This window comes from Mobula birostris, chromosome 7 (genome assembly GCF_030028105.1).
Source record: "Mobula birostris isolate sMobBir1 chromosome 7, sMobBir1.hap1, whole genome shotgun sequence".
Classification (NCBI taxonomy): Eukaryota; Metazoa; Chordata; class Chondrichthyes; order Myliobatiformes; family Myliobatidae; genus Mobula; species Mobula birostris.
The window spans coordinates 143,006,913-143,020,362 of NC_092376.1; the positions used below are offsets into that span (position 1 = coordinate 143,006,913).

General features: G+C 36.7%; 1 protein-coding gene across 2 annotated transcripts in view; it reads left to right on the top strand.

The window, feature by feature from the left end:
• The window catches only part of LOC140200841 (ras-GEF domain-containing family member 1C-like), a 55,699-nt gene that overhangs the window by 18,525 nt on the left and 23,724 nt on the right, over nucleotides 1–13,450 (top strand). For both annotated transcript variants that reach the window (XM_072264472.1, XM_072264473.1), the window contains exons 5-7: nucleotides 5,817–5,954; nucleotides 9,345–9,557; nucleotides 11,051–11,131. In XM_072264472.1, the coding sequence (XP_072120573.1) occupies nucleotides 5,817–5,954; nucleotides 9,345–9,557; nucleotides 11,051–11,131 (432 nt within the window). The remainder of the gene's footprint in view (nucleotides 1–5,816; nucleotides 5,955–9,344; nucleotides 9,558–11,050; nucleotides 11,132–13,450) is intronic.

The window sequence follows — 13,450 nt, forward strand, 5'->3', positions numbered from 1 at the left end:
GCCAGAACTGCAAACAGTATTCAAGTAAGGTCCCACCAACATCTTGTACAGCTGTACATGATGTCACAATTCTTGAAAGCAGTGCTGTGATCAATGAAGGTGAGTGTGTTAAGCACGTTGTTCACCACCCTGTCAAATTGTATTGACACTCTTAGGGAACTATGTCCTTGTGCTCATAGGTCCCTCTGTTCTATGACACTCCTTAGAGTCCTGGCATTCACTGTGCATGTTCTGCCCTAAAATGCTTCACCTCACACTAGTCTGAGTTAAATTCCATTTTCTGTTCCTTGCTCAGCTTTCTCAGTCAATCTAGATTCTGTTGTAGTCTTAGATTACCTTCTTCAATGTCCACTATAGCACCTATTTTGGTGTCATCGCTAAATTTACCAATCGTGCTAATTATATTCTCATCCAAATCATTAAAATAGGTGGGGCCTGCGCCACACCATTGGATACAAGCGTACAGTCTGGAAAAAACATCGCTCCACTACCACCCTCTTGACTTCTACCTCCGAGCTAATTTTGTATACAAATGCCCTGCGCAGTCTGTATCTCATGTGATCTAATCTTCCAGACCAGCCTCCTTTTCAGTACCTTGTGAAAGGCCTTGCTAAAGTCCATGTAGGCAACAACTACTGCCCTGTCCATGTCAGTCCTCTTGGTCCCCTCATCAAAAAAGCTCAATCAAATTTATGAGCCTGGCATTTTTAGCACTTAGTTTTTTTTCCAGATTTGTAGCAACCAACATATGCATGTTACCTCTCACAGCTCTAGCATGTTCTTTTGTTTTTCATTCTTTCTCTAACTTCCCTAAATGGCTCCAAAAGTATTGTTTTACCTGGGGCACCTTAGGCCTCCACCACCTTATAACAAACATTTATTTTAATCCCACCCTACTTTGATGAAGAGTCAGTGACCCAGATGTTAAATGTTTCTTTTTCCACAAATGCTGACTCACTTGAATAGTTGAAGCACTTTTAATTTCATTTTTTCAGTGTTCCCAGTTTTTTTTTAAATGCTGCAATATGATGCAAGTAGAATAGCTGCCTATTTGCAGTCAAAATAAGAATATGTTTTCAGAATCTAACTAGTTAATAAAATCAATGCAGCATTTTCAACTGATCTGTCAACAATTCTTTTACCCATACAAGATGCTTTTTGATCCATTGAGTTCCTTTAGCAAATTGTTACTGCTCCAATTTTCAGCATCTGCAGCAATATTCCCTCTAAATTTTTTTTTGCAAGTACGCGGACCAACCACTGCTCAGAGCAGGTCATTTTTACATGGCCTGAACACTACATGACACTTTAAATGGTTCTTTTTGTAATGTGCATACTATGAATATTTAGAATGAAAATTGAAAAGCCACATACTTTTGATTTTATTTATTAATTGAAGGGTATAATGAAATACAGTACAACAAAAAAATCTTCTATGCCTTTTTCTTGTCTGTCTTTATTACAAATACATTGTCTATAAACACTGTCCAGACTAATTTCATATCCAGATGAAAGATACGTCTTAATCCTCATTACATCATCCAAATATTCCACTTCTAGTCTGTTTCTGGATTTACATTTAATTGAATTCATAAGACAGAATCCACATTCACCATCAGCACTAGAAGTTTGAAATGTTCCAACGGTGGCTACCAGAATTGACAGTTCTTCAAATTCTTTGTTTCTAAGCATGTAGTTCAACATATCAGTGAACATCATAATTGAACCCGTCTTAATTTTCTCAGAAACAACAAACTTGAAATCACAGTGTTGCTGTGATATTTTTGAGGCAACATTTTCATTATAGCTTGTAATAGTAGCTGAGTATTTTTTTAACAGCGTTCAGCAGGTCAGCAGTTTATTAACAGTGAGCTATTGAGTTCCATCCTGTGTTTATTGTTACAATTTCTAACTGTTGTAACTTGAAACACTGGCAATGTAAATACATTGAAGCTTTAAAATGTTTCAAAGAGGTCGTGGTGCATTTATTAATCAGAAAATTTATGGATTATATTCATTAACACATAGTGAATTACAGGGTATTTCACAATTATATTAACATAGATTTCAAAATTATTTTAACAATATATAAAAGAAAATTCCCGGTGTGCAACAACAAAGGCTATGTGCATGGGGGCATTTCAGTTACTGCGCAGCTGCACACCCGTGTAGTGTAGAAGGAACCATGATCTGCAGTGTCTTGGACTTCTAATCAATAAAAAAAAGTTGTAGCTCTGCTTTAGAGTATTGAAGCAAGGGAAATGTATATGATTGAACATAAAGGCCATACCTAAATTAAACTTGCGTTGTTACAGACAATTTACTGTTGATATTAAATGATCTTGTCTGCTCCAAGATCCGTAATCTTTAGTGATTTTCTTTTCGTGCTTTAAATGACATGAGGTTTTGTATCTTGGTCTCTTCCATCAGATTCAAATCCCCACCCCACCATTGAACATGATACTTGTACTTCAGAGTTAATAATGCACAAGAAGTACATGTGGTAACATTTATGTTTCGTGCATCAGTGCAGATCTCAGAGTTGAATTTGGTACAGCTGACAATCTGAACATGTACAGAGCACCTATTGCGTGGTGTGCAGTTAGTTAGGTTTATAGTTACTGATTTGTGAATCTCATAAATGTTAGCTATAGGAATAATTCACCATATGTACAATCTTTCCCAGGGCTTTGAAATGACTACGAATTAATTTAGTATGATCATTACAAGCTGACACATGATTTAACCGACATTAATCACATGCCTGCTAAAGCAAATAATTTGGCACCAAGCAGCAGCAACAGATGATCAGACAGCAAAGTTTCCTTCACACTGTCGTTTTGTTTTCAAAATTGTCGGGCTTCATCAATTACACATCTACTGCAATACAAGCTCCATTAGTCCAAAGCCTGTTGTACATGAGTAGAAAAGGTTATTAATCAATCAACCTGCAGATAGGAAGGTAATTTTTATTGATTTTCATGTCTGCTTACAGCTTCATCTACTGGCACTGCAGATTCACAGAACAAATGGCAATGATTACATTACAGGTGGGGTGGATTATATTGTAGATCTGAAAATAGGCGGTCTTAATAATGGAAGTTACATAAAAGCAGAATCATAGAAAAATTTGTAACAAATGTGCTCAAGGCCATTGCAATGACCATTTTCGTTAGGGAGAAATGGAAAGTTGGCAATGAGTTGCACACTGGAGGAGTTCCTGAAGATTATTTTGAGATGAATGATGGATCGAAAGCAGAGGAGCAAATAGCCATTGATAGTTTTCTGCTGGTTGGTTGAATAACTTGAATGGGGCATATAAATGGAGGGAAATGCAGATAACAACTGAGATTACAGTGAATAATCACTACTTACTGTTGAAGTATTTTCTGTCAGACCAAGAGGTATCAAAGTAATGCCAAAAATAGATGGATGCAGTGAACTATTGTGGTACAAGTGACATCAAAACATTTTTAATTGCAAATACCAAAGCTGCCTAATGATAGCGATCTAACATTGTTAGTGGAAACACCTTTTCAGATAAGATATGCTGGTAAATGAAAAATGTGACATTTTATCTCAGTAAGTTAAATAACTGACCACAGGTGCTGAAATTAATTTATGATATTTGATATATTTTCAAGTTCCATCCTTTGCTGCTACTGCCCCAAATTCCCTATGGCTTTTCAATATAACTCTTGTCTTTGAAATGCTAATCTTATTAATTATTAATTTTGAGACTTGATACAAATGAAATACACAAAGGAATGAAAAAAGATAAAATGGCAGTTCTGCATCAGTAGAATACATTACTTAATGAACCTGAATCATAAAATCTTTCAAAACCCCAAGGTCACTGAGCTTATTTAAATCGTCCATGATTCCTGTGGCCATTTCATGGAGACTCGGAGCAAAACTGGAAATGGGACTGGGAAACTTGATCAAAGCTTAATGAGGCTGACCTTCCAAATTTTTGTCTGGTCAGTGATAGGTTAGTTGGGGAGGTTTGTCTGTCATTCTTCTGCCATTTTGCAGTATGATTTTAGCACGTTTGTAGTCTGCGAGAGATGTGAAGTTTTTAAAGTTCAAAGTAAAATTTTTTATCAAAGTACATATATGTCACCATATACAACCCTGAGATTCATTTTCTTGCGGGCACGCTCAGTAAGTCCAAGAACCACAAGAAATCGATGAAAGACCACACCCAACAGGGCGGACAAACAACCAATGTGCAAACAACAAAAGAGAAAAACAAATAAAAAAATATTGAGAACTTGGGATGAAGAGTCCTTGAAAGTGCGTCCATAGGATACAGGAACAGCTCAGTGATGGGGCAAGTGAAGTTATCCCCATGGGTTCAAGAGCCTGATGGCTGAGGGATAATAACTGTTCATGAAGCTGATGGTGTGAGTCCTGAGGCTCTATACCTTCTCCTTGATGCTAGCAGCAAGAAGAGAGCATGGCCTGGGTGGTGGTCATCCCTGATGATGGATGCTGCTTTCCTCCGACAGCGCTCCATGTAGGTGTGCCCAGTGGAAAATAGTTAAATGCAAATGGTCAGAGCACAATTTTAAGATCTATACACAGTTCCCTCATTCTGCGGTCGTGAACTTTCAGCATGTTTTCTGAGTTGATCAGATCAAAGCAGTGGAAGCTCGGGTGATGCCTTTTGGCATAAGGCATTATTCTTATAATGGTACAGAGGCCATTCACCTCATCAGGTCCATACTTTCTCCAGAGCAGCATACCCACCATTCCCATTTCTCCTCTGTTTATTCCTTGCACCCTGGCAAATCATTCTTGAACACAACCCATCAACTTCCCTTTGAATTTTTTTAACTCTTTTTGCCAATAACCTGAGCTAAGAGGTAATTTATGGTAGCTATTCATCTACCAACATATATTTGGGATGCAGAGGAAACCTATGTAGTCACAAAGAGAACATCCAAATCCCAAACACAGTACCCAAGGTTGGAATTGAAACCAGGTTCTTGGAGCTGTAAGGCAGCAGCACCAGTTGCTTGCTACACAATCTATTATTTGAGGTGAAACTTCCATCGTCTCAGGCATGGGCATTCATGCCAAAAAAAAAACATCCAGGATGAGAATTTTCTTCTCCCAAGTCTAAGATTGGCCAGTTAGCTTGTGTACCAAGTCAAGAGAACATTTCTGGAAAATCAAGAGAGCAAATAAGAGGAAGTAATATCTACACAACAGATCAGCCCTTTCCCTCTGAAGAGGTCAGTGACCAGAGTATAAGATTCTTAAGGCATCCGTTAGTCTTGCAAGACCATGGATTTGCGCCTGGAAAGTCTTCACTCTCCAGGGCACAGGTCTGGGCAAGGTTGTTTGGAAGACCAGCAGTTGCCCATGCTGCAAGTCTCCCCTCTCCACGACACCAATGTTGTCCAAGGGAAGGGCATTAGGACCCATACAGCTTGGCACCAGTGTCGTCGCAGAGCAATGTGTGATTAAGTGCCTTGCTCAAGGACACAACACGTTCCCTCAGCTGGGGCTCGAACTCACAATCTTCAGGCAGCTAGTCCAATGCCTTAACCACTTGGCCACATGCCCACGTAAGACTCTACCTTTAATTTATCAATTACTTTATTACTCCTTTATATGGGCATTCAAAAATGCATATTAGTTGTAAGAGTCTAACTTCTCATTAGTAAAGCAATGACCTGTAAGTCTGTAATGATTGTGTCTATTCCAGGATTCTGGGAATTGTGGCTTTAGAGGCCTGCATATACTTGAACCTCTTAGTGCTGGTAGTTGTGACTGAACTTTAATTGTGTTATTTTGATGATGTTTAGGGAAGAATTAGAAAATTTGGACCTAAGATAATGCAGCTGCTGACAGAATGGACAGAAACTTTCCCTTCTGATTTTCGGGATGAGAGAATGATTGGTCATCTGAAGGACATGATCCGTAGGATAGCTTCTTGTGATGAGGTAACATTTCTGGGAAAAATTACAACTTCTACTATAATTTTGTTTTCTGTATCTGAAATTATTTCCATAATAGTTGTATTTTATATATATCTTCCTACTAAACAGAAGTAGAATATTTTGAAAATAATATTGAGTTTAAAGTAAATTATATTTGCTCTCAGCATTAAGAATATACTGTATAAATGTCCTCTAATGTATATTGTCATAATTACAATAAGATTTTTTTCAAAATGCAGATAGAAAGGCATTTAGAACATAGCAAATATTGTTGAGAGCAGATTAAGCTTACTGCAGTCCATGGAAGTGTACTATGGATGTGCTTCATTAAATCTCACAGCTAGATGAATGCCATTTACTCTATCAATTGTAACATCAGCACCTATGTACGATATAGCAACGGGTGAGGCACAATACTAAATGTTTAATACTTAAGTCCCCACTATTTACGAAGACAGGTGTGGACAAAAGACCCGAGTCACCCCAACCACAAACTGTACTGGTTACTACCATCCGGGAAATGGTGCCACAGCATAAAAGCCAGGACCAACAGGCTCCGGGACATTTTCTTCCATCATGCCATCAGACTGATTAATTCATGCTGGCACAACTGTATTTTTATGTTGTATTGACTATCCTGTTGTACATACTATTTGTTATAAATTACTATAAATTGCACGTTTAGACAGAGACGCAACATAAAGATATTTACTCTTCATGTATTTGAAGGATGTAAGAAATAAAGTCAATAATAAAGTCAATAAGATCAATAAATCATGGAATTCTGTGGTGCAAGATACAGCTGGCATCATCTGTATGCTACTGTGGGTCCCCCCTTGCTACTGTAAACTAGGAGAGAATATTGCATACCAGTGTTCATATATGTGCACATAGATCTGTCCTGTAAAATAAATGCTTAATGTTTTAATATAATATTTACATATTGCATAGCATTGATAAAGTGGCCAGGACATACACCTTTTCAAAACTGTTTCTGCACTGCATCAGAAGCATACTGAACACATTCCCAACCCAAGTGATGTAAAACCCTAGCAACTCATATTTCAGAGTCAGTGAAGGACATGGCCTCAAAGTAATTCTAATAGTTTGTGAGATCTGCATCTAAAATCTTTTTGCAGTGAGAATAAGAAAACAATTTTTTCTACATTTCTTAAAGAACACATGTAACAAAATGCTATACAGTTAATAAAATGCTTCTGAAGTATTGTAAGCCAAATCCAAAAATGCCAATCAATTTATGCAAACTAAGGTTCAGCAAGCATCAGTGGTTGTTAAACTGGCATTGAAGGTTGGGCAAAGTTAAAATATTTTGCAAAAAATGTGCTCTTTAAGATATTACAATGAAATCTTTTATATGCAGTACAGAGAAACAGCAAGTATCTCAACTTAACATCTTTCTTTCTTTATTAATCTTTTTGATTTAAAAGGAACATAAATGCAAACAAGAGGAGAATTATCTCAAATATAATTTGTATTGTATACAAACCGAGATTAAGATAGACATTATCAAAATCATACATAGTGTTAAGCTAATATAAAAAAAGAAAACAGCAATTCTCCTCGTATCAGTTCATGAAGAGGAAAGTAAAAAGAGGAAAGAGGAAAGAAAAAACCTTGGATTTTAAATGAAGAAAAAAAAACTCACTACACTATACAAAAGAAAGAAACAAAAATAAAGGGACTGGGCAGTCCATTCTCAGGATATGACCAAAAAAAACAAAGACTTTTCTGATCAAATCTAAAACTTCGGGAAAAAAATGGAAGAGTAATAAATCAAATTAAATGAAAATATTGAATAAAGGGTCACCAGATTTGCTCAAATTTAAAGGATGTATCAAATGTCCGACTTCTTATTTTCTCTAAACTTAAACAGGACATAATGGAGAAGAGCCAATAATTTTAACATCTAATCCAAAAATGACATTTTATAACAATGACATACTCTGTATTACACAGATGTGTCAGTCTTGTTTTCCCAAGACACCGGAAAGAGACTTGAACCAGCAACTCTCTGACGCAAAGACAAGAGAGCTACTAACTAGGCTACAGTTGCCACTGCAAAAGAGTTATGACCACAGTCCATTGGTTTTCAGACTTGTGCCAGAGAATGAAAAAAAATTGTTACTATCAGGTAGAAAAATCAAACTATCAAAGAATGTATTTGACATTTACCGGGTTTTGCAGCTTGCCTGAAACAGTTCCTGTTAATTACTGTTATCATCACATAACACTACTAATTTAGAGTACAGAAATTGTTTATTCGACTCACACTGTACTTGCTAGTCAAAAAAACATGTTTAGTCTTAAATCTATTTTCTGCCCCTAAGTTCAAATGCAGCAGATAACATTATAGCACTCTTGCTTTGTTACAATTTTTTTGTGTTCATCCTTTCACCAAGACTTGATAAAAATGCACTTTGAAGCTGTACTCTGTTGCTCAATGAGATGTTAAGCTCCCTTTCAAGTTGATGTCAACAATGGCTTGGCAACAGTGAAAGAGCAGTAAGCCCTCATTAATGTTTTAAGAAAATGTTTATCTAGAATGTATCAAATTGTTATTCTAATGATTGCTTGAGGGCCTTCAGAGCAATAATGACTCCATTTCAAAGTGTGAAGCACTTTTGAATTGATGGTATGGTACAATGTAAATGAAATTTATTTTGTTTACTGGTTTGAGTTTATTGCCTGTTTTCAATGCTGTATAAATCGACGACATCCAATTATATCTATCACATCATTGAGTAGGATTACAGAACAATTAAAATGCATGTGCATTATTTGCTCCTGATGACTGATAAAATGCTTTACCTATATCAGAAAAGAACTGGTAGTTGTAATAAGCATTAAAGCAACTGAAAACGTGGTGCAAAAATTTGGTTCCTATTAAAGCAACTATTTCACAGTATCTGATAAACAATTCAAGTAGAAAATGATAGGATAAGAACAGAACTGCAGACATGGTCATAACACCAATCCACTCAAGATTATGAAGTTTAATTAGCATATTTCATATTGTTCATGGCATTTAAAGTGTTTGACTCTGAAATTGTATTGAAATAGATAGAAATTGTGTTATTCTTTCAACTGGGACAGGATATAACACTATAACTTGTGTGGCACACTCAAGTTTACAGATGGAAAAATGGCCAAAGTTCTCTTGCAATCCAGTGACCCGCTATGAATGATTACATTATTGTTTTGATGGATATCTTTTGAATATTTTAAAGCAAGTAGAGTGTTGGTGTACTTGGACTTTGTTGTACATCCATTGATGCTGCCTGATCTACTGAGTATTTCCAGCAATTAATGTTTTTACCGCTGGTATATATAGTTATTTTCATATTTCACATGCCACCTTTTATTCTCTCCCAGAGTTATTGGAAGACAATGAATCAGCTTTTGCAAACCCTGAACCAAAAATTGGCAAACCTAGATAAAGGTGAAGAAAATACAGTCAAGGTTAATGCTAGCATGAATGATAAATTGGTTGTTATCAAAACAAAACCCCCATCTATTCAAAGAGATATACTGAGCATCTGCAACGGCCCTTATACACTGGCACAACAGCTGACTCGTATAGAACTGGTAAGTAGGTTAACTACTTTCATAAAGCATTTTCAGCAATATTATTCACGTATGTATCCTTAGGAGCATTAATGTATGAAGAAATCTTGAGATTTAAGTCCAATGCTGTCTGAGCGGGCTGGTAAAGAAGGTACACTGGTCTTCGTTGGCTGGGTATTGTTTGCCAAATAATTGGCAAATCATTTTGCAGTTGTATAAAACTTTGTTTCTGCCATGTTTGGAGTATTGTGTGCAATTCTGGTCAGCACATCATAGGAGAGGGTGCAGGAGAGGTTCACCAGTATGCTGCCTGGATTGTAGTATACTAGATATAAGGAAAGGGTGGAGAAGCTTAGATCGTTTTCTTCGAGCATTGAAGGGTGAAGGATGACCTGATAGAACATATAAAATCATGAGAGGCAGAGACAGGGTAGATAGTAAGACTCTTTTACCCCATGGTGGAAAAGTCAAATACTAGGGGGCATAGGTTTAAGGAGAGAGCAGGAAAGTATAAAGGAGATGTACAAGGCAAGTTTTTTTTTACATGGAGATTGATTGGTACCAGGAACCTGTTGCCAGGAGAAGCAGATATATTAACAAGTTATATAGCAAAAGGCATTCAGACAGACACATGTACAGGCAGGGTAATAGCAGGATATAGGCCATATGCATACAGATGGGATTAGTTAGACTGGCATCATGTTTGGGACGGGCACAGTGGGGCAAAAGGCATGTTCCTGTATTGTTCTATACTCTGTCACCTATAATGTTTTCTAGATTACACACATGTGTGAGGTATGTTTTGCTTCCTGTTTTTCAAATAGTAGTTGATGTAAGATCTTGTACTTTTTTCCAGCAGTCACTTCCACTAGATGTGTCATCCTGCACGTTTGATTACCTCCAATAAAAATCCAGGGTAAAAAAGCAGTCTAGCATCTCATTAGTGCAGGATAAGGTTTGTTGGATAGGCAGTGCTTGGCGTGACACAAAATGTGCCTTTTTTGAGGGCCTGCTGCTGCACAATCTATTCTGCATGAGGCCCAAGGTGCACAAACAATAGAATAAATCTTACACATTTAACAGATATTAAAACAGCTTTTTGGAAGGTCAGTCAAGGAGAGGATTAGATTGATTTGGGATCTGACAGCCTTGGGTTGGAGAATATAGAAATGATAGGTGTGGAGGGTAGAAGGGAAAAGTATCAGAGTTACAATCAGTGTAAGTGGGTCATGATAGAGAGCTGCCATGAGAAAGTAAATCTACCAGAAACTATTTCCGGCACATTTAATCAAAGACAAATTTTTAAAAGACAGAAGGTTTACTTTTGTTACATTGTTACATTTCTGAACTTGATAGTGTCCAGTTACAGAATTGACATATGACTGCAAAAGAAACATGAGATTTTGTTGAAAGTGAGATTTTTTTAAAACCATAATTTGCTTTTCAAATGTCAATAAAAAGTAACTGATCAGTTTCATTCTTAAATATGTTAATATTTATTTAATTTTCCTAAGGAACAATTGAGCCTTATTGGACCTGAAGAGTTTGTGCAAGCATTTGTACATAAAGATGCTTTAGAAGACAGTAAGGTGCAGGTATGTTGTATGCAAGATATTTTCTGAATCAATTTGCATTTGTCTTATTAATTATCATTTTATTTAATCTGTGTTTAAGACCAGTAAAGGCAGACAACATTTGCATGCTGTTCAAATGCAAAGTGCAACAACCATAATTCAGTACAAACAGATGTTTTACAAATGTGCTAGAATTCAAGCCTTAGAATTATACCATCTAGTGGGCGCTTTGCAAAGTGACAGATCATTATTAACTCCTTTGTGCGAAGGAGGAGGAATAATACAAATTTCATTTTGGATTTGTTTTCTGATCTATATTTATTCAAAGCCAAACTCAGAATACTTTGTGCAATTGGTGTTCTTCAATTATAGCAAAGTTGTTGAAATTAACTTGGTCGAGGATAGAATCAACATTCTTTCTAGAGTTGCTCAAACACTAATACAGCACACTATCCCTAGTTCAAATTTGCCAGCAAAAGAAACTGACTCATGCATGCTTGACATTGATGTGGCATAACTAATGCAGTGTATAACACTATTCTTTGTATTTGTGAGAAAGATGCTTAAAACTGAAGACAATAACAGAATGTTTAAATCAGCTCATCATTCTAATTATAAAAAGGATCATGGTCTAATCTTACATTGTCTGATTGAGAGATCAGGAATTATTTTTACATTTACGCTCCATGGCTACTTTATTAGGTACAGGAATATTCCTAATAAAGTGGCCACAGGAGTGGAACCCACTGTAGTCATCTTCTGCTGTAGCCCATCCGCTGTAAGGTCCGACGTGTTGAACTTTCAGAGATGCTCTTCTGCACACCACTGATGTAATGCATGGTTATTTGAGTTACTGTCACTTTCCTCTTAGTTCGAAATGTTCCAGCCATTCTCTCTCATTAACAAGGCATTTTTGTCTACAGAACTGCCACTCACTGGATTTTTAAAAATTTTTGCGCCAATCTCTGTAAACTCTAAGACTGTTGAGTGTGAAAACATCAGCATATACTCAGTTATACTCGAACCACCCTGTCTGGCACCAGCATTCATTCCCCATAGTCAAAGTCACTGAGATCACATTTCTTCCCCATTCTGATGTTTGAGCTGAACAACAGCTGAGTCTCTTGACCGTGTCTGCATGCTTTTAATGCATTGAGTTGCTGCCACATGATTGGCTGTTTAGATGTTTGCATTAACAAGCAGGTGTACCTAATAAAGTGGCCATTGAGTATGTAGAACAAATGGACCCTGTAATATTGTTTATGAGAATCATAAGTAACTTCACAAGATGTTTACATTCACATATAAGGGTTCCAGCGATTCTCAGTCTGATGTGACTTTCTTGAGCAAGGAAAATAAAAGAATTATATTGGCAAATTGAGGGGATTCGATATTGTTTGGATCATAATATTCCTTAATGCCCTATTTTCTATACACTTAGTGCTTTGACTTTCATGATTTCAAATGTACATTTTAAGCCATTCATCTTCTACATAATAGATTGTATTTTGTGTCTGCAATGCACTGAATTGTCAGCTTCATGCAGTGGATGAATCGATGATGTGATAAATTACAGTCATTATTTTGCAATAAGTTGCATGCACTGCTACTTAAATAAATCTGGAAGCTCAGTTCCAAGTTGTTCGTTTTAGGTCGATCTCCAAAATTCCCTGCCCACAGATTCGGCATTGAAAGAAACATAGCTAGCCAGCCCCATCATGGGTACTAGCCTCCGTAGTATCCAGGACATCTTCAGAGAACAATGCCAGATAAAGGCGGCGTCCATTACTAAGGATCCCCATCACCCAGGACCTGCCCTCTTGTCACTGTTACTGTCAGGATGGAGGTACAGAAGCCTGAAGGCACACACTCAGCGATTCAGGAACAGCTTCTTCCCCTCCACCGTCCGATTTCTGAGCCCTTGAACACTAACTCACCTTTTTTTCCATTTTTGCACTATTTTTAATTTTACTATTAAAAAATTAATATTCATTAAATATGCATCTATTTAATTTACTATACATATATACTATTTAATGTACATACATACTGTTATTTACTTATGTATTTCTATATCATCACATATTGCATTGTACTGCTGCCACTAAGTTAACAAATTTCCCGACATATCCTGGTGATATTAAACCTGATTCTGATTCTATAATGGCAGTACTTGCTCAATTGTTCCTCAATAACAGGATATTGTCATTGTTACTGCCAAACAATCCTCAGGTGAAATGTAAACCCTATTTTCCTTCAAAATTAATCAATGTTGAACATTCTTTTCAAATGTTTTTGTTGGCTTTTCTGTATTTCTCTGTTATTTCTCACTCCTGTGTC